General features: G+C 42.9%; 1 protein-coding gene across 9 annotated transcripts in view; it reads right to left on the reverse strand.

The window, feature by feature from the left end:
• Positions 1 to 26,583, reverse strand: part of rimbp2a (RIMS binding protein 2a) — a 78,986-nt gene that overhangs the window by 4,856 nt on the left and 47,547 nt on the right. For 7 of the 9 annotated variants that reach the window (XM_084386482.1, XM_084386484.1, XM_084386480.1 and 4 more), the window contains 15 exons: positions 24,854 to 25,022; positions 24,088 to 24,236; positions 23,124 to 23,203; positions 22,537 to 22,646; positions 18,769 to 19,569; positions 17,366 to 17,517; positions 15,924 to 16,814; positions 14,407 to 14,535; positions 14,132 to 14,278; positions 13,918 to 14,041; positions 8,822 to 8,991; positions 8,573 to 8,741; positions 7,724 to 7,821; positions 5,789 to 5,860; positions 5,561 to 5,710 (listed from right to left, as the gene is read on the reverse strand). In XM_084386482.1, coding sequence (XP_084242608.1) covers positions 5,561 to 5,710; positions 5,789 to 5,860; positions 7,724 to 7,821; positions 8,573 to 8,741; positions 8,822 to 8,991; positions 13,918 to 14,041; positions 14,132 to 14,278; positions 14,407 to 14,535; positions 15,924 to 16,814; positions 17,366 to 17,517; positions 18,769 to 19,569; positions 22,537 to 22,646; positions 23,124 to 23,203; positions 24,088 to 24,236; positions 24,854 to 25,022 — 3,411 coding nt within the window. The remainder of the gene's footprint in view (positions 1 to 5,560; positions 5,711 to 5,788; positions 5,861 to 7,723; positions 7,822 to 8,572; positions 8,742 to 8,821; positions 8,992 to 13,917; positions 14,042 to 14,131; positions 14,279 to 14,406; positions 14,536 to 15,923; positions 16,815 to 17,365; positions 17,518 to 18,768; positions 19,570 to 22,536; positions 22,647 to 23,123; positions 23,204 to 24,087; positions 24,237 to 24,853; positions 25,023 to 26,583) is intronic. The other 2 variants (XM_084386483.1, XM_084386485.1) reach the window with 2 other exon arrangements.

A 26,583-nucleotide genomic window follows, 5' to 3' on the forward strand; every position in this document is an offset into this window, starting at 1 on the left:
TAGAAAACGTACTCGGTTACTAACGTAACCTCGGTTCTCTCTAGAAGAGGGAACGAGTACTGCGTAAGATATCTTACGCTAGGGGAAAATCCTTTTTCCGCGAGATATTGAAGCCAAAAATTATCCTTAATTTTGTAATAATGCAAAACGCGTTGCGGCAGCATGCAGACATAGGCGAGACAGCTCGCGCGCCTATTGGCTGCACTGCGGCAACTGCAGCAGCCTATCGAGCGAGGCCTGGCGTGACGCCAGACCCAATCAGGGCACTTCGCGCCCGCTGCGTCACGTCCCGCCGAAATGGGCGTGGTCTAGGCCTATAAATACCGCTCGCAGGCAGCTATTATCTGGTTTTTCATCATCGAAGCAACCAGAGCGTGTGCATGCACGGCAAGATACGCAGTACTCGTTCCCTCTTCTAGAGAGAACCGAGGTTACGTTAGTAACCGAGTACGTTCTCTTACGAGAGGTCTCTCGTACTGCGTAAGATATCTTACGCTAGGGGACCCAATGCAAAACGCTGTGCATGCTGAGATCTGACACCAAAGACCCAAGGGCGAAAGCCCGGGGTACATATAGTGCACAATCACTCAGGGAACTCACAGGGAGTCCAGGAAGAGGGAGGGGCGAAGCCGCACTCTTCCACATATGGTAGCGTCGCTGAGACGCGAATTTCATCATACAGACAGGGCGGGGTACGGCCTGAACTGATGGGGGAATGTGGGTCTTACACAGTTTGCCCAGGCACATCTCGTGCTGCTACTTTTTTACTGTCGAACATTGAGCTGTGCTCAGTAGACGCAGCATTCTGAGCTGATCGCATCAGGTCAGACAATACTGGTAAACTTAGACCGACAGCAGCCTGGCCTGCAGGGCGGGAACCTCTAGGTTATAAAACCTTATAAATGTAGACGGGGAGGCCCAGCCTGCCGCCATACAAATATCTTGCAAGGCAATCCCACTTGACCAGGCCCACGAAGAGGCCATGCCTCTCGTGGAGTGCGCTCTGACACCCAACGGGCACTGCATGCCCTTGGAGGCGTATGCCAGCGCTATAGCATCAACTATCCATCTGGATAGGCTCTGTTTCGACGCGGCTAGTCCCTTAGAACGTCCGCTAAACGAAACAAAGAGCTGCTCCGTCTGTCTGAAACCAGACGAGCGAGACACATAAGCTCGTAATGCCCTGACTGGGCAGAGGAGGCTCGCGTCTCTTTCCTCATCAGGGAGATAACCTGCGCCCTAAACGGTGTGTTGAGGGATTTCGGAACATAACCGTGCTTAGGTTTGAGAATAACTTTCGAGTCATTAGGCCCAAACTCCATGCACGCCGCGCTCACAGAGAGCGCGTGCAGATCCCATATGCGCTTCACCGAAGCGAGAGCCAGCAAAAACACCGTCTTGAAAGACAGGTGTTTCAAATCGATTGACTGTAAAGGCTCAAATGGCGCACCTTTCATGGCTTCCAGAACCGTAGAAAGGTCCCATACGGGGACTGAGGGAGGTCTGGGAGGATTCAGTCTCTTAGCCCCTCTAAGGAAGCGGATGACTAAATCGTTCCTTCCTATTGACTGACCAAGCGTTGTTTCTGAGAACGCTGCTATAGCCGCCACATAAACTTTGAGCGTGGAGGGGGCCCTGCCCCCATCCAACAGCTCTTGTAGGAAGGAAAGCACCTCCGCCACACCACAGTCTGTGGGTGATACACCACGGGCTGTGCACCAGCCCGAAAACACTGACCATTTCGAGGAATAGAGTCGTCTCGTAGACGGAGCTCTAGCCTGCGTGATCGTGTTTAATACTCCTTCAGGGAGTCCAACATGTACCCGTTGATGGCCCAGACATGAAGGGACCACAGTTCCGGGTGAGGATGCCAGATCGAACCGTGGGGCTGTGAGAGGAGGTCTCTCCTCACTGGTACTGGCCACGGGGCAGTACTTGCTAACTGCATCACGACTGGGAACCAAGGTTGGTTTTTCCAGAACGGTGCCACCAGCAGTACTGAGCATCCTTCTTCCCTGATCCGTTCTATCACCTGAGGCAGGAGAGAGACGGGGGGAAAAGCATAGAGCGGGCGGCGGGGCCACACATGGGCCAGCGCGCTCCTGCTCTTTGAGAAAAATTCCTGACAGTGAGCGTTTTCTTGAGACGCAAACAGGTCTACTTCCGCTCTGCCGAATTTCTTCCACAGCAGTTGGACTGTCTGTGGGTGTAGAGACCACTCGCCTGCCGGAACATTGTTCCTGGACAGTCTGTCCGGTCCTATGTTCAGGAGCCCTGGCACGTGCGCTGCTCTGAGCGAGCGCAGGTTGCACTGAGCCCATACCAGGAGGCGTTCTGCCAGCCTGTACAGGTTCTTGGACCTGAGGCCGCCCTGGCGATTTATGTAGGACACCACAGACATGTTGTCCGAACGGACCAAGACGTGGCGTCCTTTTATCTGGGGACAAAAACGTGTCAGCGCGTTGTCTACTGCCAGCATTTCGAGGCAGTTTATGTGCAGGAGCTTCTCCCGTTCCGACCACTGGCCGAAGAACGGTCTGCCCTCGAGCAGCGCTCCCCATCCCGAGGTGGACGCGTCCGTGGACACCACTTTCACCCTCGAGGAAGTCCCCAGGCTTACACCTAATTGGTACCAGTCGTTCGCTCTCCAAGGTTTCAGAGCTGTGACGCACTTCTGATTGACCCTGAGGCGAAGCGAACCGGATGCCCACGCTCTGCGTGGGACTCGCGCTTTCAGCCAAAACTGCAGCAGGCGCATGCGGAGCAGGCCCAGCTGGAGCACTGACGATGCTGAGGCCATGAGACCTAGCATCTTCTGAAATTTCTTGAGCGGGACAGACGCGCCGCAGCGAAACGCGTTCGCTGTGCGTTGAATGTCTACCGCGCGCTGTGGTGATAGTCGCGCTATCATGGACAGCGAGTCCAATTCTGTGCCCAGGAAAGATATCTTCTGACTGGGTAACAGAGAGCTCTTCGCCCAATTGACACTGAGACCCAAATCCTCGAGGTGATCGAGTAAAATGGTCGTGTGTTCTATGAGCACTGCGCGAGATTGCGCTAGAATCAGCCAATCGTCCAAATAGTTCAGCACTCGTATGCCTCTCATTCTGAGGGGTGCGAGCGCCGCGTCCATGCACTTCGTAAATGTACGGGGTGCCAGGGACAAACCGAATGGCAGGACTGTGTACTGATATGCCTGGCCCTCGAAGGCGAATCTCAAATATCGCCTGTGACGTGACGCTATCTGTATTTGAAAATACGCGTCTTTCAGATCTATTGACACAAACCAATCTCCTTGGCGAATCTGCACAAGGATTTGTCTGGTCGTGAGCATCCTGAACTGTCGCTTCACAAGCACTTTGTTCAGTTGCCTTAGATCTAGTATGGGTCTGAGACCCCCGTCTTTTTTCGGTACCAGGAAGTATCTGCTGTATAGCCCTCCTTCGCTCTGAACTTGAGAGAGAGGCTCTATGGCCCCTTTGCTCAATAGTTTCTTCACTTCGGCTCGAAGTAAATGTGCTACTTCTGTTTTTACCGTGGTCTCGACGCGCGCCACATAGCGGCGAGGGCGTCGGCGAAACTGGAAAAAAATCATCCTCTCCCAGCAGGGCTTCCTCATCCACGATGTCAACGGAAGCGGCGGCAGACGGCGGCCGCTGTCCGTCAGGAAGCGAGGCTGACGAAGCCGGGGAAGCAAGCGGGCGAACCGGCGAGCTTTGGCGGCTGAGGGAGGGTTCCGGGGCCCGCTGGGCACGGCGCTTTTTACGGCGCGACGCCGCGGCGGGCGGGGGAGCAGTCTCGGTGAAGAAGGCTAGGCGAGTCCTCAGAGTCGCCATTGCCATCAGCTCGCAGTGAGGGCAGCCGCCGTCAGTGAGCACGAGAGCTGCATGTTCCTCACCCAGGCAGGAAACGCAAATCACGTGGCGGTCCCCGTCGCTGAGTGTGGCTCTGCACGAGCCGCAGGAAGGCATCTTTAAAAAGACGCTAGCTCTTTTAGAATGTGTGTCGCGGCGGCGACACACACACACAAAAGTACAGTGTAATAAAAGGGAAGGATATAAGCGCTGGAAAGCGCAGCAGGAAGGCAGGAAGGCGGCGCGGCCAGCGACTTCAGTGACTCGTCCCGCTGAAGGTGCTCTCTCTCAGACGGCGCGGCTTCTTCTCCGGCTCCAGCGATGCGTGTGCTTCGCTTGAAGGATGAAAAATCAGATAATAGCTGCCTGCGAGCGGTATTTATAGGCCTAGACCACGCCCATTTCGGCGGGACGTGACGCAGCGGGCGCGAAGTGCCCTGATTGGGTCTGGCGTCACGCCAGGCCTCGCTCGATAGGCTGCTGCAGTTGCCGCAGAGCAGCCAATAGGCGCGCGAGCTGTCTCGCCTATGTCTGCATGCTGCCGCAACGCGTTTTGCATTATTACAAAATTAAGGATAATTTTTGGCTTCAATATCTCGCGGAAAAAGGATTTTCCCCTAGCGTAAGATATCTTACGCAGTACGAGAGACCTCTCGTAAGAGAACTCCAAATAGATAATTTAGCCGTAGAAAGTCCATAAAAAATCTGCATAAAATCCCTTGCATGAGACTGATCACTGGTATCGCCAGTTGCTTAACTTACCTAGCAAGACCAAAGTCTGCTAGGGTGGGAAATGAACAATATTCCTCAGCTTTTTTCTTTTTTGGCAAAGCCGGTGGGGAAAAACGGAAATTAGAAAGCAGCGACATCGTAAAAAAAATCCAAAACATCAATTATGAGGAGAAAAAACAACAACAACACCACGTACACATAAATTAATATAAATGTCCACTAGCAAAAAATACATATTTGTCTCAGTTTTTCATTTATTTTGATTTATTTTAATTACATCATGACTGTTATCATTTTAGTCTCTCTGGAAGAGATGAGAATGAGTAATATTTATATGTTCTGCTAGTTCATATGATCTGAAAAATAGAGTTTTTTTCTGACAATGTGCAATATACAAAAAGAAACAAAGCCTCTTCAAAGAAATACAACATTTGGGGTAATGTAGTTTACTTTTATAGAAAAGCTACAGGTCTGTTCTGAAAAAACAAAACAAAAAAAACAGGCATGCGTCAACTACGTGAGTTTCCAAATCAGTCTTTTAACAGGGTCACAAATCATGAGCCACGGACCCTATGGACTTCACAAAGCACTTTGACTAATGCAAACAGCTTCACTTAAGTAGGGTTTTGTGTTTCAGTGCAAAGATGCTTTATGCTTTATTCAAAGTCCGGTGCAGGAACAGAATTTGGCCTTTTCCACAAGTCCTCTGGCGGCTCTAAGAACATTCGCTCTCTTAAAAGAGTCACGTTCGTACCTGTCTCTCTATGTTCTCAAAACAAAAAAAAGGCTCTGTTTGCAGTGGGCTTTGCTTCTCCCTTTCCTAGAGCAAGAAAGGTTGGACTGGAAACCACCACCACGGTCACATAACGAAAAAACAAACAAGCACAAGAAAACACAGAGACGGCGAGTGGACCGAAACTCAAACGGAGGATGAATGGACACAGGGCCTAGCGCTGAGAACGGCGATGGTGTACCCGTTTGGCCTCTGGGCGCGGAGCCGGTACCGGATTGGGTTCGTCCTGACCTTGCTGGGAGGGAGTGTCCGTCAGATAGACCTCCACGTCATCAGGCACTTCTTCAAGAAAGTTGGATGGAACCAAGCCCCGATGTCCATTCAGCTCACCCTGAGAGTCAGAAAAACTTACAATGCCGCAGGCTCAGAATAAAACAGAGTGAGTGGTCAGCGCAACAATGATACTTACATAATAGAAGCCATCTTCATCTATATCCCCAAAAACAGCAATGATGTCACCAGCACAGAACGTCAGTTCAGCCTGCCACAGAAAGCACATGATCAGCAACTATTCACAAATGCATATTCAGCAGATTGAAAACCTGACTATATATATATATATATATATATGTACAGTATCTCACAAAAGTGAGTACACCTCTCACATTTCAGCAAACATTTTAGTATATCTTCTCAAGGGACAAAACTATAGAAATGAAACTTGGATATATTTTAGAGTAGTCAATGTGCTGCTTGTATAGCAGTATATATTTACTGTCCTCTGAAAATAACTCAACATACAGCCATTATTGTCAAAATAGCTGGCAACAAAAGTGAGTACACCCTAAGTGATAATAGCTGTACGTCGTTTAACCATGCAAAGCCACCTATGTCCTATTCATCATGTTCATGTTTTTGTCTACTTGACAGGACCATATAAATGTGTGTATCTTGTATTAGAGCAGTTACAATTTGTGCTTTAATTAGTTCTCTCATACTGACCACTGGATGTTCAACATGGCACTTCATGCCAAAGAACTCCCTAAGGATTTGAGAATTAGAATTGTTGCTCTCCACAAAGATGGCCTTAGGCTATAAGAAGATTGGTAACACCCTGAAACTTAAGTCCAATTTATACTTCTGCGTCGAACTTACGCCGTAGCTACGTCGTAGGCTGTGTTTAGCGCGCGTACCCTTCGGCGTACCCTGACGCGCACCTCTCCAAAAATGTAACAACGCGTCAATTCTACGCGGACGCAAGCGCTGTGATTGGTCTGCTAGAACCCCTCCCTCGGGTTTCACATGGACCCTCTGCATGAGTAATTGCGCGTCAACGCGGACAACGACACAGAAGTATAAATTAAAACCAATGCGTTGCCTACAGCGACGCATAAGTATAAATTGGGCTTTAGTTACAGTACAGGCCAGGGTTATACAGAGGTTTTCCAAGACGGGTTCCACTTGGATCAGTTTGCATGGCCGTCATCCCAGAAGGAAGCCTCTTCTGAAGCTGGCTCACAAGAAAGCCAGCAAACAATTTGCTGAAACCAACCTGTCCAAGAACCTGTCCAACCTGTACTGGAACCATGTCCTGTGGTCTGATGAGACTAAGATAAACTTGTTTGGCTCAGATGGTGTCCAGCATGTGTGGTGACGCCCTGGTAAGGAGTACCAAGAAAACTGTGTCTTACAGTCAAGTATGGCGGTGGTAGCATCATGGTCTGGGGCTGCATGAGCGCTGCTGGTACTGGGGAGCTGCGCTTCATTGAGGGAGACGTGGATTCCATCATGGACTGTGACATTCTGAAGCAGAACATGATGCCCTCCCTTCAGAAACTGTGCCGAACGGCATGATAACGACCCTAAACACACAGCCAAGATGACAACTGCCTTGGCTGAGGAAGCTGAAGGTGAAGGTGATGGAGTGGCCAAGTGTGTCTCCAGACCTGATCCCTATTGAGCACCTGTGGGGTGTCCTCAAGCGGAAGGTGGAGAAGCGCTAACATCCAGCAGCTCCATGATGTCATTATGGAGGAGTGGAAGAGGATCCTGTGCAGCTCTGGCGAATTCCATGTCCAGGAGGATTAAGGCAATGCTAGATAACAATGGTGCTCACACAAAATATTGACACTTTGGACACAGTTTTGACATGGTCACTTAGGGTGTACTCACTTTTGTTGCCAGCTATTTTGACAATAATGGCTGTATGTTGAGTTATTTTCAGAGGACAGTAAATATATACTGCTATACAAGCAGCACATTGACTACTCTAAAATATATCCAAGTTTCATTTCTATAGTATTGTCCCTTGAGAAGATATACTAAAATGTTTGCTGAAATGTGAGGGGTGTACTCACTTTTGTGAGATACTTTATATATATGTATTGGAGTGTGTGTTTAACACCTCAACATCCACATTTGGGGAGCTCTCTCTGGGGTCGTAGTCGTACAGGGCAACCATTCTTCTTGTGGCCACTGGGTGGCGACCTCTCCTATTTTGTTCTGACGGGAGAGAGAATCAGTTTCTTTGTGGGATAGGCAATATATAAAAAGTTTGGGGTCAGTAAGATGTTTTTAAATACATGTATACTTTTAAGGGCAGTTCACACCAAGTACAATAACTATAAGGATGACTATAAAGTTTTAATAATTGTTTTAATTGTATGAATAGGGAAGTCCACACCACAACAATAATGATAACGACACAAGAAAGAATATCATTTGGAATTACTTTCAGAATGATTTTTTCCAGCTGAGGAATGATTGAATTGACATTGCCAAATCAGAATCTATCCTTCTTTAAAGAGCTCAAGCATGTAAAGTGGTAAATGACACAACTTGCTCATGATAAACAGAGCGTTTTCGTGCGTTGATGGGTACGCTAATACAGTTATCATTATAGTTATCATCCTTGGTGTGAACAAGCCTTTATTTAGCAAGTATGTATTAAGTTTAACAAAAGTGACAAATTCTGTTTCAAATAAATGCTGTTATTTTGAACTTTATATTCATCAAAGAATCCAGGAAAAAATTTATCAGTGTTCACAAAAAAATATTAAGCAGCACTATTTTAATTTGTAATAATATTTCACAATATTATGTTTTAACTGTATCAAATAAATGCAGCATTGGTGAGAAAAAGAGACTTCTTTTAAAAACATTACAAAATCGTACCGACCCAAAACCTTGTAACAATAAGTTTGCAAATCTTTAATATTTTTGTCATAATAACTGTGACAGGAAAAACACCAACCAATTCTGTCCACAGGGGTATTGAGAGGGAGAAATCCTTGTTTCATCAGCTGCTCCATGGTCTCATCATCCTCAGCACGGATTTCCGACACCATGTTACAGGGAATAAGTCCAGACCTACCTCGGATCTCCCCACGATAAAAGCCATCATTATCCTTATCGCCAAACACCTTAGACACACAGACAGAGGGATGCTGAAACAATGGAAGGGCCATTTAACAACTGATCATTAACTCCATCTGAGCAGTACCTTTATTATCTGACCCTCTTTAAAAGGGAGTTCCTCATCCGCTGCGTCAGGGTTAGGGGACATGGAGAGAGGGTCGTAGTCGAAGAGGGCCACAAAGATTCGAAACGGCTCCTCCTGCTCAGATTCATCATAGTATGGAGGAGAACGCCGGCATCGGTCCCTGTATCCATCTACAATGAGAAAGATAGGTAAACAAAACAAAAAAAGTTGTCTAGTAGACAGATTTAACTGGCACCAAATTATCCTTATACATGGATAATTGGAAAGCTGTGTTCTGCAGTGTGATATAAAAAAAATATTTAATTAACGATTTTTCTAATTATTGTATATTTACTGTTATGCTACTTATATTAATTGAGATAAAATGTATTATTTTTATTAATATTTGAAGGCATGCTCATAAAAATTAATTTGTCACTTTGAAGGCCCATTTGACCAAACTGAAGGGAAGATTTTTTTTTTTTAAGTCAGTAAAATTGTGATATATAATCACAATGAATAATTATTGTAAACAAATTATAATAAGCGGTTGGGCTGCTTAATATTTTTTTGTTGAAACTGATAAAAGATATCAGTATTCTTTGATGATGAATAGTACAGTCAAAAGAACAGCATTTATGTATAATATAATTTATAATATAAATCTTTTGTAAGATAAATGTCTTTACTGCTGTGGTGTAAAGTATTTGAGTAAATGTATTTAGTTACTGTACTTAAAGGGATAGTTCACTTTGAAATTAATTTTTGATATGTTTTAGCTTACCTCAAGGGCATCCAAGATGTAGGTGTCTTTGTTTCCGCAGTAGTTTCAATTTTGATATTTTTAGGTCAAACCGTTCTTGTCTGTCAGTCATATAATGCAGGTCTATGGTCACTGGCTCAAAACACAAGCACAGAGTCCAAATTAAAACAATTCCCCATCGTCCAAATGAAACAATTCCCCATCATAAGTACACATTGATGGCCTAAGACAGTGGTTCCCAATTCCAGTCCTCGTGACCCACAGCTCTGCACATTTTGTAGGTCTCTCTTATCTGACACACTCAGTTCAGTTCATGGAGTCTCTCCTAATGAGCTGATGATCTGGTTCAGGTGTGTTAAATAAGGGAGACATACAAAATGTGCAGAGCAGTGGGTCACGAGGACTGGAATTGGGAACCACTGGCCTAAGACACGAAACGAGCGGTTTGTGTGAGAAAACGAACAGTATTTATATCGTTGTTATCTCTTGAAAACAGCACACGTCCAAATGATCTGACGGCGCGGGCGGGTATAGAGATATACATAGACGTCGCCTTGGCTACTGCAGTTCATTGGAACGAAACCGTAGCCAAGCGACATCTAGTGTATATATCTATACCCGCCAGCTGTATACACTAGATGTCGCCTTCGCTACTGCAGTTCATTGGAACGAAACCGTAGCCAAGGCGACATCTATGTATAGATTATTTTCAAGAGATAACAACGATATAAATACTGTTCGTTTTCTCACACAAACCGCTCGTTTCGTGTCTTAGGCCATCAATGTGTACTTATGATGGGGAATTGTTTCATTTGGACGATGGGGAATTGTTTTAATTTGGACTCTGTGCTTGTGTTTTGAGCCGGTGACCATCGACCTGCATTATATGACTGACAGACAAGAACGGTTTGACCTAAAAATATCAAAATTGAAACTACTGCGGAAACAAAGACACCTACATCTTGGATGCCCTTGAGGTAAGCTAAAACATATCAAAAATTAATTTCAAAGTGAACTATCCCTTTAAGTATATTTTTGCTACTTTGTAGTTTAGATAAAACAACTTTTACTCCCTACTTGACTACATTTTTTAATAAGAATTTGTACTTTTACTCCAATACATTTGTAATGAGCAATGCAATTACTTGTTACATTTTGTATGGCACCTAACATTGTCAGCAGCAGTTTATTACTGCTACAAAAGAAGCGATATCACCATCTACAGGGCATTGAAGATACTATATCTTGTGCGTTTTGCCCTTGTTCACCCAAACTTGTCAACAAGGTTACTTTACAATGAATGCAAATGCATGGTAGTTGTGAATTGCAGGTGTTTTATTTATGGGGTGAGGACACGGCTCCAGCCGAAACCAGCACGTCCAGTACAAGTAGGCTTTGAATATTTATTTTTACCTAACATTATTTTATTTATTCGTTATATTGAAGAGAACATTTTAAAGGATATTGGTTTACTTACAGTATGCTCCTTCATGAGCACTTGAGCTTAACTGAGACTTTAGTGTTTGTAGATGTTTAAGAGGCTGTTAAGTGGACGTTTAAGTGGCTGTTGTCGACCTTGATTTATTGCAATATTTACAGTAGGTGTTCAGTTTTATTTTAATTTTAGAAAAAGAAACATGTGATTGCTCTCCTCACAAATCAACTGTTTCTTGTTTTCACTGACATATCTCTTAGGAGGTGAGGACTAGTGCATCTTTGAGCCTACATTCAGGTACACGAGGTACTGTATATGAGTTTACTCACACAAGTAAAATACCTAAAGGGATAATTCACCCACAAATATCTTCTTTTTAATATATATATATTTTATTTATTTTTAAATTTTTTTATATATATATAAAAATATATGTCTGTCATCATTTACTCACCCTCAAATTGTTCCAAACCTGTATGAATTTGAACAAGAATATACAAAATTTACAAAAAAATATACAAAAAAAATATACAAAACATATTTTGTGTTCAGCGGAAGAAAGGAACTCATTTAGGTTTGGAACAACTTGAGGGTGAGTAAATGATGACAGAATTTAAATTTTTGGGTGAACTATCCCTAAGTACTGTTAAAATCAGATACTCTGAGACATTTACTTGAGTTGGTGACTTGAAACTTGTAATGGAGTCATTTTCACTGTAAGGTATATGTACTTTTACTCCAGTGTGGTTTTCAGGTACTCTTTACACCTGCTTTACTGTCACTATTAAACAGTTTAATGCATCCTTTCTAAATAAAAGTATTAATTTTAAAAAAACATTCTGACTGAATTCTTTAATCTCAATAGCAAAATGTGTCACAATCAACCTGAATTCACCCCTATATTCACCCAATATATATATATTATCATATTATCATAATATATATATATATATATATATATATATATATATATATTACACCTGGTCCTGTAATACAGCACCATACACAGTAGGCATGACTTGATGGTATTAGCTTACAAGACTTTTTAAAGGATCCAGAAGATATTTTGAAGCAAGTAACAAACAGTATAAATATTATTATCTCCGTGTATAATAATGGAAAGTGTGAATAAGCATGCAATTCAGTCCAATGGAGTGAAATTACGCTCCATACTTGCACAATCCATTTATTTGCCAAACACATCTTGGGTGGGTTGAAAGAAACAGACATTTCTTACAGTAATATGATGGCTATGATGTGTGTCACTGTGTGTGTTTGCCTGTGTGTGTGGGTATGTGGCGATTGGGAGTGAAACACCCATATGGCAGCCAATTACAGATGAACAGCAAGCCAAACATGAAGCTCCTGACAGGCGCACACACAGACAGAGAGAGAGAGAGAGAGAGAGAGAGAGAGAGAGAGAGAGAGAGAGAGAGAGAGGGAGCACGCAGTCTGAGCTACTGTAACCATGCAGAGATCTGGATCTGAGAAAGACCCATCAGATGGGGCAAATTAGTCCCGGATAAAACTACACCTGTTTCCTTTTCTCCCTGACGCATCTACGGAGCTGTGCTAGATTGTGATTCCAACATGCCCAATGTGCATTCCACACAGTTGCCTTTGCAGTCGATGCCAAGGAACCGTTTGCGTTCTCTTCCTGGTCAACCATTACCTATGTACATATTTGATGGCATTCGTTCGGCGTAAGATGCCACCCTTTAACTTTCACCATTCAGTCATGCATGGCCAAAGTAAAAGAATGAGAGTGGTCAGGTTGAAAAGAGGGAGGTTTGGCAGGCATCCATTGGTGGGGCAGTGCAAAGGGGGAGGAGCATTCTCTGTGCAAACATGTTGCTAATGGCTATCTTACAGCACCACTTCCAACACAAGCTTCCATCTTGGTGCAGTCCAGTGCAGTTTCATGCGTTTGGCCATTTTCTTTCTCCTCGGGCCCCACTCTAAATGCTGCAGCTTCAACACGTACCATAAGGCGGCCTGCGTCCCCCGTGCCTCCGGGAGGAACATGTCCTGTGCCGCGCTACACTGCCATAGTAAACATCCTCCTTGACCGGAGAGAGGTTCCCTTCACTGTTACTCTCAGTGGTTATCTCTGAGGGAAACACCAATCAAAGAGTCGTTATACCATGCGAAGGCTTTTCCGCGTCAACCTCTCCAGGCTGGAGACACCTAACTACACTGGCATCTCTATGGGAAACCTTGGCTGCGTCCGAAAGCTTAGGCAGCTGACTTGTTGCCTTGCTGCCCTATCAGGCAATGACTTTGCAGGCAGCGTTTGCATATGAAGGTACCTCCCGAAACTTTTGATTTCGGACGCACTTTTTAAGCAGCATAACAGTTTAACGATCTACAACAAAATAGAGAGAGCTTTGGTAGTAACTAAACAAATATTTAATTACAACAATATTAACTTCTCACTAGAAATGACATCAAAAGTGGAAAAAGTTGGTCAAAAACATACATTTACACACAAACTGACCACCAACCATAACTTTTTTTATTTATAAGCTCAACTGTCACAGAATTGAACGCACAGGATTGTGGGATATTATCTATGCTGCCTTCAAAAATGTATCAGATGAAGGTATCCCAAAAGACTGGATGAGACACGATCACTGGATTCAGACATGCCTTGTTGCCTTCCTACCTATATATTGCTGCCGGCAGAGCCAGCATTTTTTAGATTTCGGACGCAGCCCTTAAGAGAGACGTAAAGATTCAGAAAGGGTTATAATGGCTGAAAGCAACAGGATATGGTTATGGTTGGAACACACAGTGGTGGTCTGGTACACATTGACAAGCTTATGGACGTTTAACAGTTCAAAAAGAGACAATGTGGAGCAGGAGGACAGACAGGCCCTGAAAGCAAGTCTTGGACTAGGAGCTGGACCTGTCTCTTACTAGGAGAGCACTGACCAATGGATGGGACCGTGAGGGGTCGGCGCTGAGGTTGAGGACCTCGGTGAGATGGCTTCCGGTATGAGTCCCGATCCAGCTGACTCGAAGATTGAGTGCTGCCTCCGGTCTTGAATCGGGAAGAAAGCAAAGTAGTTACAGCCATGCAAACCAGGATGTCATTGGGATATTGTGAGATGTCTTTTGCTTTCTGCGATACCTTAAGTGCATTGTGGGAGTTTCGTCGCCTGCCTTCTTCGTGCTGCATTTCAGAATACAACTCCTCCTCGTCCTCTTCCATGATGTCTGAGAGGTCCGAGCCTCGACTGCTGTCCGTATGATACTCCTCGCTCTGACTGTAATGAGACTGTGAAATGCAGATTGTGAGAGAAAATGACAATCCAAAGCTAATACAACAAACCAAAGCATTCAATGCTGACATTCGCCTCTTATGCCTGTGGTTGTATGGTAAGGCAATCACTTCAACTGCCATACCTGCCTGCCCAGCTCTGAGCCCCTGAGGAAGTCATCCACAGATGCTCCTCTTCTGCAGGCCTGATAGCTTTCCTCATCCTCTTCCTCATCTGAATTTTGAGAGTAAAAGCCCTGGCTTCTCCTCTCCATCTAAATATATTAAAGTACTTTCAGAAGTCTTAATAAAGAGATCTGACAGTAACGCTGAGGTTAAGTACTGACAAAATATCTAATCTTCTGTATGTTCATGAACCCTTTTAAAGAGTTCTCATTTGCACATATTAACCCTAGAATGCATAAACAGGTCAAATTGACCCGATAGGGTGTTGTTATTAGATTATTTTGATTAATTGATATTTGATGTATTCCTCATAAATATTGAGCCTCAGCAAAACTATATGTGTTCATAGGATCAGAAAAACTACCCCAAGTCTTCATAAAGGGGGTCAAAATGACATCCTATTCTAACTTACCATGGGTTTTTAGTCAATAATAATAATAATAATAGTAAAAAAATTCATCACATTTGTCTATCCACAAAATGATCTATAAATAAATTATTATAGATTTGCTAAATAATCTATAAACAAAATAATCTATAAATTAACAGTTGCCAGTAAATTCAAATTTCTCACATAAACACGTTAGTTATAGTTATTAGGTATATTTAATTACTGTTTTATTGTGTATGTACATGGAAAAGAACAAAACAGAAACATTTAAACATGCATATAATCATATTCATAATACTGTTAAGTATACACTGTAAATATATAATAAATTTCATTTAAATAATTTTATTACACTTAAAGCGATAGTTCACCCAAAAATGATCATTTAATCACCCTCTTGTGGTTCCAAACCCATAAGACTTTGGTAAATATTTGATCAATATATATATAAGACTTTGGTCACTTTTTATGATGAACAGATGTAACTAGGCTTCTATTCAAACACACATACATAAAGTGCATCACATTTGGTAAACACAGATGTTTGTGTGTGTGTGTCACACCTAGTCATTGGTTCTTGTGCATCATGCATACACGTTTGAGTTTTTGTGTTTACCAAATGTGATGTGCTCTATATATGTGTGTGTAGATCATTGTTTAGATGTAAATAAAATCCTAAATTAAATTTGTTCATCATATATAAAGCTGTCATTTCTCCTTACAATATTTGGCTTACCGTTCAATTCATATGAGTTCATTTTACAACGCCTTTTTGGATCTTCTAAGTTTTGGTAACCTGGAGTTTGGGTTTAACGACATGGGTTTGGAATGACATGAGTAAATGATGACAGAATTTTATTATTTGGGTTAACTAACTAAGAATATAAAAATCTAAATAAAATTCAAATAAAAGTATAAATTAAAAAATAAATAAAATATATAATAATAATAAATAAATAAAAATGACTCCAATATGGGTCGTTTTGACCCCCATTATTCATGTAGGTTTTTTTGGGTCATGCATTCTAGGGTTAAGGTTGGTTTGCAACCACTGAACATTACATGCTTTTTGCTGACTTGACTCACCCGTCCACTCTCTGCAGCCACTCTTTGGGCTGCCTCTCTGGCAATAGCCTTGGCCACAGTGTCAGGAATAAGCGTACCCCTGGGCTGAGGGAGGATCCTTTGAGGTGACGGGGAACGGCGGTTCGGGCAGGGCGGGGCATCCAGTGTGTGTCCGTGTGGCAGGCCTGTGGGCATGCCTGATGGGGAGCAGCCGGGCTCCCATGGCTGAGGTGGGCCCCCTCCATGATTAATCATTCCTGGCCCTGGCTCTTTGGTTTCCAGCTCTCTGGCACTTAGTGGTCTTTGGGATTGGGGAAGGGCCAGTTGAGGAATGTGAGGCTGGGGCATCGGGATAGCTGGCTGGGGATGGAGCATGGGTATGGGCGGCTGGGGTTGGAGCATGGCCATGGGCTGCTGGGGTTGAGGCATAGGCATGGGCTGCTGGGGTTGGGGCATGGGCATGGACGATTGAGGCTGGGGCATTTGCATGGTGTGCTGAGGTTGAGGGATTGGGTGTGGTTGTAAAGGCTGGAGGTGGGGTGGAGAGGGCTGTGTGGGATGGGGCATACGGTGGGGATGGAGATGAGTTGGGGGCTGGTTGGGTCGAATGGTGAGGGGTTGGAGATGGCTGGGTGGTTGAGAGACAGGGTGAGGTGGAAGGGACCGTATTTGGGGATGTGGAGGCATTGTTTGGGACTGCTGGGGTGGGAGAGAGGACTGCATGTGGTGAGAAGGAGGGAGGGCTTTAGGAGGAGGCACCAGCAGGTGGTTTGGAATGACGGCGACATGGGAGTCTTGAGATTCCCCTTGTGCTGATAAAGTCCTGACGATAACTTCACGGGCCTCCAAGCACTGTAGACGGTTCAGCTCTACTGCCACATAGTCTGCCATTGGATACAACACCTCAGCGATCTGAAACGGCATTAGTTTTAGCATTAAGTTGCAGTCACATTTACCATGATTCAGTTAATTTTTCATGGGCGAAATCCAGTAATTTCAGTAGGAATCCACACAGTTAGGAAAGATTTCCCCATGCAGATTTCGCAAAGGGATTAAGTTGATCCAGCAAATTTGCTGTGTTGAGCAACAGAAAGTTGATTGCTTTGAAAGTAACGTCTGTGTGAGCTGTGCTTCGTACAACACTAGTGCACTACTGACAATGGACAATGGACCTTTTTTCCAACAAAATTTCACTAATTTGACTGGACAAAAGTTTAGAATCAACATTCTCATTAATCACCCAAATAACATAAAAGAAAGACCTTTAAAATTCATTACACAAAAACACCAGAATAACGAATTCAAATGTTTGGAACCACCCTTCTCCACCAACAGGGGGCATCAGTATGACTTTTTGATAAAAATAGGTCTTGATGACTTTTAGCCTCCATGCAGCCAAGAAATGTTCTGTCACATACTGTAAATGTCACCACTGATATGACTGCTGATGCACACATACTTACCCTCTGACCCTTAGTGCACACTGCATAGCCAATGACACTTGCACCATTGGAGGTTCCCATAGGTGTCATTAGAGGGGGCTTCCAATGCACTTGAAGGACCCCTGGGGCGTGTCCACACTGGACCTGGACTTCTTGAGGAGGCAGAGGGGGTCCTGGGGAGGGACAGATAGCAACCAGATATTTACAGTAATAAATGCATGATATTTAGAAAGGATTGTGTTCACTGGATTAATTTGCTTGAGCTCAAGTTTACAGTAATATGGTCATTCCAACAGCTTCACAGCTGAATAATGGCACAAGGGCATATATTACTTCCAAGTATCTCAGCTAATTAATTAATCCAATTAGCCTCACTAAATATTTTTCTGTTGCCTTCGACTATGTTAAGTGGAGTGTTGTGCTAATCAGAACAACAAAAATAGCTGTTTTCTGTCTATCTCAGGAAAGACTGTGTATGCTCTGTTTAGGTCAGATGTGAGTGTCAGCCTTAGTGGGTAAAAATACTGATTTTCTGATCTTCATTTAATAAATCCGGATGTCGATTCTTGTAATGCCAAGATCAGTATTTTACTCTTTGCCTATTTTCAGTGGCTGTGTTAAAATCCGTTTGTTCAGCAGCACTTTCTGTAACCGCATTCTACTAAGCTAACTCTAATATACATTTTAGAACCTGTTAATGTAAACAAAAAAAAAAAAAAAGATTATTTTCCTAATGTACTAAGCTAGAAGGTTCCCCGTTACAGTGTTCCAAGCAATCCTGCTCCCCTTTACCAGAGCTATGAATGTGTTTTCACTGTATGTATTGAATGTGATGCAATCAAAAACTGTAGCCTATTATTGCAAAAATAATGGACTTTCTTTTTAGTTATTCTCACAGGCTGCAAAATCAAGCATTCAACACAATTATTCTAGTCCACCTCAAGAACAATTTACTCGTTTTTTTTTTAAGTGAGTCATAATAGGTTATAGTGTACAGAAATCATAGTGTAGGTTGAATAGTGTAGTTCAATTCACAATCAAATGACTCTTATGAACTGGTTCTTTCAAGTGAATCCAAAACACACAGCAAAACATTGTAGTCTGATTCACAAACAAATGACTCTTTTGAACTGGTTCTTTTTAGTAAATCAAACACAAACAGCGCAACAGTGTAGTTTAATTTACGAACGAATGACACATATCAGCAGGTTCTTTAAATAAATAGTTAAAAAACAGCAATATCAGAGTAACATTAAATAATACCTTATAAATGAAATACACTCAAATGAATCACAAATAAATCAAATTGGATCTGATATGAATTTGTGGATCACAATCTAATCTAAAAAACAAAAGGCGTCCTTATGCATCTCAATCGCTCAACATTGGCACGATATCTGAACAATATTAGAGTTGAAACTTGCCTGCAGCCTGGGTGCAGAACTCCACCCCAGCCTCTCTCTTCTCTCTCTGCTCCAGGGGCATGTGCCAGGGCACCTGGTGAGGTTTGGCCAACACTTTTACCTTGTACACTGTGGCGGCCTTCAGGTTCACAAAACGCAGTTTGTAAGAGCACGGCTTGACCACCGCATGCTCCACACCATCTAAGTGCACAACATGTGAGTAGTTACTATTACTGGGCAGCCACGAAAGTTCAGCGGAGTCCCGCAAGATGTCGTCCATGCGCAGGCCAGTGGGGGCCACCACAACATTGCGGCCCACCAGCAACGTGCAGCGCAACTCATCGGAAAGACCCCTGTCCGTCACGCTCTGTACCGACACACGGTAGGTACAAGCAGCCAAGTCTAGCTTCTCAAGAAGCAGTTTGGTCCTGCCCCCAAATGGCACAGAGGAACGTACTTCCCCATCCACTAAGATATTGTAGCCGTTGATGTTGCCCCAACCGAGGGGCACCAGAGGCGCTTCCCAGGCCACGATCACACTTCTTGCCAGCTGTTTGATCAGGTTGATCTTCCTAGGGTAAGGCACGATGTTGTCGCCCAGCTCCTCTCCGTCCAGAGTGCCTGTCCCGTTGCTGCAGTGGCCGAGGGCATCACTGCTAAGGCTGTCCAGAGGAGCAGCTCCATCTATGGCAGTCAGGCTCAGACAGCTCTGCTCCAGCCTGCCCTGCTCCTCTTCTCCGTCGATAGATGGCTTTTCCTTGTCCTGGACAAACTCCACAAAATTAGAGGGAACCAGGCCACGCTGCCCATCCAACAGCTCTCCTGGAACAAAGACAAAAAGAAAGATCTTATAAGCTGCAACAGATCTCATTACATAAAATGTAATTGTGATGAATTTTGTAAGCATGTCATTATAATACACGCTGTCAGGTAATGCTTACTGATTAAATTCACTGTTACTTATCTATGTCTTATTTATCCTCTAGTGTCCATTAGCAAATAAGTTGTTAGGATTTTTTTAGATGTTGGATGATTATAGATCTGGGGCCTCATGCATAAACATCTCAGGTCACGCATGTAAGCATGGTTCCCTGAGAAGTGAAACGAGACACCTAGAGGACACTTTGGGCATGGCCAGTGTCTGAAGCACATGTGAAAACACGACAATGAACTTGATATTGGCCGGCGACAGCCTATGACGTACTAATGATGCGACTGGGAGTATAAAAGGGGCACCTTTAGAACAGGTCATTCACTTCTTTATCTGAAGGAGACATGCACAGGAATACCTGAAGCAAGGAGACGCAGTGTCTCATTCCCATTCTCAGGGAACCATGGTTACATGCGTAACCTGAGACGTTCCCCTTCGAATGGGAACTGGCACTGTGTCCCCTCAAGGACACTTTGGGAATGAATGCCCACTCCGCCATGCTGAAGGGATGAGTGCCTCATCGGCTCACATTAAAGTCAAATACTCTAAAGGTGTACCCATCCCTGAGGTACACACCAGCGGCTCATGACTAATTCCCTACGGCCAAAGCTAGAGCTGCATACTCTATTAGAGAAAGTCCAGGCTTGCACTAGGGCTGGGCGATAAAACGGCATCGGTATTTATTGACGTTACACCATTGTCGGTAACGATATAAAAAATTTTCGATATAGCGCTCGATATTTTAATTAAAATGCGCGCCCATCGCCCGTAGATCTTAGGGGCCGTTCACATATCGCGTCTAAAAAACGCGTGGGAAGCGCGGCTGTGTCGCTTTCTCCTCCTTTCCAAAGAGCTTGCGCTCCAGTGGCGTCTGTCGTTGCTATGCAACCATGAACTGCGCTCTCCACATCATGTTGACTGAAGGTGCGCGTTCCATTCGAACGTGATTTGTAAGTGGACTGCGAAGATAAAGATGGCGCGACCACCACAACGTTGCCCAACATCAAATGGCAAACGTAATGAAAGCGGAACGAAAACTACGCTAATTATTTTGTGCTTCACGCTCAGTTTGGACCAATGTCAGTACAGCGAGAGCCGATCTTGATCAAACAACACTGTTACTACACAGCACTAAGATCCAGTAAAGAAAGCATTTGAATTTGCCACAGAAGTAATAACATCACTGAGAGATCTAGTGAGAAGTATTCAAATTGATCTGTTATTAACCGTAGATCTCTATTAGATCAAACAGCGCTGGCGTGGAAACCAGGAGAAACATTGTGCCTTGAATGAACTAGTTATAGGCTTTAAGTCCACAGATCAGCAACATTCACCATAGATTCACTGTAGTAACACAAACTGTAACCATGAAAGTTTGGCAGGAATAGTAAAATGCTTTCAAGTACGTAACACATCTTTTTCCAGCACTTCAAAACTCAAATATCATATTTAAATGTTATTTTTAATGTGATGACCAAAACATTAGGCAAGATGTAGATGTAGGAAAACTCACACTTATTTAAAAATCATTTTTCTTTTAATAAATTATTATTATTTTTAAAAATCATCCTCCCTTCCCTGCAGGGCTGAGTCAAAAAAGAAACTCATTCCACAGGCAGAGCTCAAGGGTTTGGTATTCCTGAGAATACCTTTCAGGGAATGTCATCACTGAATGGAGCTCTAAGAACAGAGGCCTCAGGATGATGCCTAACCAAATTCTACTCCTAGGACAGTTTCCCAAGGAAGCTCACAGAGAGCGTAACAACTCAGAATTGCTATCCAGGTAGAGTCAGGGGAGCAGAGGATTACTCTATAGCGATCCGGTTTAAGTGCAGTAGCCAAGGAGGCTCACAGAGAGCCTAGCAGCTTAGCCCCTGGCTGAGCTCATGGGATGGAGGCCTCAGCACTATGTCCTACACCTGTCAAGGAAGCTACATAATAGGGCCAGCAGCTCAGGCAAGCGGAGGCCTAACAACATTCCCAACCCAGGAGTACCAAGAAGGCTTACAGAGAGCCTGTAACTCATTCCCACTGCCTAGCTGAGCTCTAAGAACGGAGGCCTCAGCATGACGACTCTCTAAAGCGAGAGGAGGCCTAACTGTGCTCCACACTCAGGACAGCTTCCAAGGAGTCTTGTCTGGAGCCTAACTACTGAGAACTGCTATCCAGGCGGAGTGAGGTTGGATGTTGGATGTTATCTCTATATTGAGAGGAGGCCTAGCAACTCTCCGGTTTAAGTGCAATTTTGATTTTGAAGAGACATAAAGCGGTGAAATGGCTGAGCTGTTTACTTCCTTTTCAATTTGTCTTCCCATTAACGCAATAATTTTGTTAATTCAGACTGATTCGCGAACACGGAACACACACAAAAACAAGAGGCAGGATTTATAGCACAAACCAATCACAACCAATCACAGTGCGATGTAGGCATTGCCTCCTCTCATGTGACTTTCCGCCATTCTTGCACAATTACCCCTTACTTCACGCTTTAGGGGGTCTGTTAAAAGTCAATAGGCTCAGGGGAGGCACGAGATACGTGGTGTCCTGCTGTAACTTTACCTGCTGGTGTCGCTGTTGGACAGTGATTTATACACTTTATAGTGTCAAATTTTGTAATATTTGCGATGTTTTATTTTTGTAATATGAATTATTTTCTCATCCTATTTTTTGAGGAGGCACTGCCTGCCTCCCTTGCCTCCTTGGAGGAAACGTCCCTGGTGTATTGGAAATTGCTTACGCACATTTCTATACCCATTTTGTGCGTACACAACGTTTACACATCAGGCCCCAGGTATTTTCTTCATTTAAACTCTTAATTTTCAACATTAATTACACCTCTCACATCATAAATCAATTACCTTCATAAAATCCATCATCATCCATGTTCCCATATACGTACAAGTACTTCCCTGCCACAAGAGGGAGCTCTGCTTCTGGATGCTCATTAGGTCCATCATAGGGATTATAACTGACCAAAACACCAGACAGTGAGCGGGAAAGAAAACAAAGAAAACAGTAAAATACAAACACACATATATATGTATATGTACAAGTATGCGTGTAATACATTCCTTTCGCTACTGCTCAGGAAGTCAGTAAAATTTGTAATGTTTTTGTACACTGAACATTAAGACTGTTTTCTATTTTAATATATTTTAAAATGTCATTTATTCCTGTGATGGCAAAGCTGAATTACAAAGCTGATGAAACACTGCAAAAATATCTTTCCAAAATATTTCAGTAGACAAAAAGCTCCCGACAATATAAGCTGTGGAAAATTATAAGTGATCTAGGAGCTTTATATAGCTTTTTACAGCAGATGTAAGTCTAAGTAAGTCTAAAAAAGTAAGTCTATCCCTCACAGCCTCGCTTTCATACCTGTCCCCAAACTTTTGAACAGTACTTATATATACTGCATATAGAGGGTAAGTGGTAAGAAAAGTACCTGTAGCGGGCAGTGCAGAGGCGGACCTGACCTGTGTATCTTGCCTTGGTTCTTGGAGCTGGTCTCACCTCATTATCCATCTGGACAGAGGAAATCAGCTGACACACTTGATCTTTATCTTTAAATTCCACACATCACAACATAAATGTACTATGGCAATGTACTATGAGAGTGTTTGTGTGAGGATCATTACATAACATCCTTTTATTTACAGTCCTGCTCCCAATGTGCACAGTGCATGCATGTGTTCATGGATGATCTGATTCATGTATGATTAAGTGCACAGAGCGGAGATGATTATTACCTATTTGCATTGATGTCAATCACATAGCCAGGGAAAATATAAAGCTGAAGTGCGTAATTTCTATGGTGGTGATTGCATCACCAAACGGAACTGCAAAAACAATGACTGTTTTTAAACAGGTTTTGCCATTGGTCAAGAACTCACGCCATTGGTTGAGCCAATTTGGCTGTGTCAGGCTGGCTGAGACGCTCAAACAAACAGCACAATGTTTTTATAGAAGCATCAAGTCATAGCGTTTACAGTTTATTGGCTAAATAAACAATTTAATAATTTAAATGCTTTATAGTCGGGACAAAAGTAAATATTTTAACACTAAAACAATTACACTTTTCACAATTAATTGTTAAATGTATCTTTTTAGTCCACATTCCACTGGGACATTAGATGCTTAAATGTGTGATTTAGTTTACACATACAGTAAACAACTGAATTTCTTTCCTAAAGCATCAGACAGTCTTCCACCCAAACATCTGATATGAGGTCATTTATGTATCTAATTATAGAGAGAGAGGCCAATTATAAAAGTATGAAATGAGCACATTTCTTCTCTCTTGAGTAAAATACAGGCAGATAAACAGATACTGCTATCTGCTCGTGGCAACCGGTTAACCGAATGATCACCGTGTAGCTGTGATGAGTGGTTGGCTGAGGGAGACAAACCTCTGAGAGGGATGCTTGCATGGGGCTGCTGGAGCGACTCTGGGTTTGGACGGTGGGTTTGACCGACAGCTGCTCTGGCTTGTCAATCTTGTGTTGCTGTACTATGGACAAATCTGAGACCAGTGGAGTTCCGTCAGATCTCTCATCACCTGCAAGCATGAGTTATAATGGAAATCAATGACTTTGATCATTGAACAATAAGAGGGATCTGAACAAATGGATTTAAATAAGGCTGTGGAAAAAACATTAGATGAGAAGACAATTAAAAAGAATAGATTTGTCTTAGTTTTCCTTGTCACTGTTTTGCCTGAGTTCTAGTAATTTGTTACTATGGTTTCTGATAGTGCATACCTGTTCCTTGTTTCTTTAATTCACAGCTTCAGTGTATTTAAGCCTTCAGTTTTCTCAGTTATGTGTTCCGCATTAACATCTATGTTTGATGTGTAGTGTTTTTTCTGAAGTTCTCCAAGTGTTTAAGTTTCCTTGTATATTTCATTCTGCGTCATGCATCTTGCTCTGTGGACTACACATGCTGTGACAGTATGAATACACACCATGTAAATAAATATATTCAATATTGTTTACTGTACATACTTCTCCAAGGCACTTTAAAGAAAGAAATGTTTTAAAAAAAACATGCTAATACTATGGAAACATCCCAAATACAGTGATCTGAAAAGACATTTAATTTAAATTAGAGACATTACAGGAAGGCCAGAATGGAGGGGGGGGGGGGGGGGGGGGGGGGCAATCCTGCTTTGCTCACTTTTCTCTGCCTGGTGCTGCAGGTTGTTGTAACTGTTGCTCAAGTTTGAGTCAATGTCGAGCGTATCCTCCGTGTCTGACCCCAGGTGATATTTCTCCAGCTTTTTTGACAAAATATTGCACTGCTCACTCTGTGTCCGGCATTTCTGCTCTAAGTCATGAACCTTGACCTTTGAGGGACAGAGTAAGGAATACATAGGAAAGAATTACTCAAAAGATTAAATCAAATTGCTTATATCATACATAGGAATAAATACACAGGAGAAATACAATGAACTGTAGCAGTGGTTCTCAAATGGTTTGGCTTCAGGAACCAGCAATATTACACACAATTACACCCAACAATATGCAAAATTATGGACAGGAAAACAGACAATTTTGTAAACACATACACAGCAGAAGTGTGATTTACCAGCCTAGCACATGGAACAAACACTGGGCCAAATACTGTATCATTAGCAAAATCCCTGCTATTAGACATATTACCCAGCATTGAATACATTTGCGACAAAATGCTGTAAAGTTTGATTGAATGTACAGCCTGTGACAATAAGAACATGTTTTTCCCCTTTTAGAAGTTAATAAGCCTATTTAATCTGATATCCTTAAGGGATCATTGAAACAACACACTTTAGTGGTTAAAAACGTGAGATGCAGGGCAGTGAAATGAACAAAAATAAAATCAGTCACTTTATTTTTCACACTGAGTACACTGAATTTAGAACGCTGTGTCATGCACAAGACGCTGCAAAAGGCATGAAACGGTCAAATGCATTCGTCTAGTGCATGTTTACATAGAAAAAATATGGAAATGCAGTACAGTGGAATGCAAAAAAAATGCGTTCTGTGTGATTATGAACAGATATAGACTTAGCTGCATTTGCATTTAGCATTGTTTTTTTTCTTGCGAACCACTTCTGGATCACTAACTACTGGTTGAGAACCACTGAGCTACAAAAATATCCATAGTTTATAAATATGACACATAAAACATAAAAATAAAAGAACGACAAATTATCTGCTTGTGAATAGACACCTAAGATAAATTAATTTAATGCATATTATCAAGAAAGCAAATGAATAATGGCTTAACACAGCAACTGCATCAAAGCATGCAGTGAGAGCACTTTTTAGTGCCAAAGGCATAAAGAGGTTTAAATAAATAAAGAAAGAAAGAAAACACACACACACACACACAGGTTAAGAGTATTATCTAACGGATCATAATACTTAAACTTTTCCACTGTCTGGCCAAATGTTCTCATTGCTTAACTGTTCTATTTTGTGCCAATCTGGCCCAGCCGGTACGGATATGGTTTCATTTTCCCCTGCAGGGCTGATAACAGAGATCTTTGGAGTGTAATACAAATGCGTCAGTCATTGCCTTGGTAATGCAAGACTCATTGACGATATGAGATGTAAACAGCGACTGCGTTATGGAGGATGATCAGATATTTATTTTAATGTTATCATTAACTTGTGATCATTTCACTCAAATAGTGCACTTAGCCAGCTACAAAGAAACTGGCAGCCAGGGCAGGCAACAGACAAAGTGACCAATCCTGAGTGGCGACGCATTCTACCAGCACGGTTAGCCAAAAAAAGAGAAAACGGTTTGAAATTGTGTATAAGAATTGTAACTGTGTATAAGAAATATAACTGGAACCGTTCCTGACCATTCTTAGAACCGTTCGGCCCGACGGTGGAAAAGCAGCCATAATTTCACCAAGT

The sequence above is a fragment of the Rutilus rutilus genome (assembly GCF_951802725.1).
Source record: "Rutilus rutilus genome assembly, chromosome: 18".
NCBI classification, from domain to species: Eukaryota; Metazoa; Chordata; class Actinopteri; order Cypriniformes; family Leuciscidae; genus Rutilus; species Rutilus rutilus.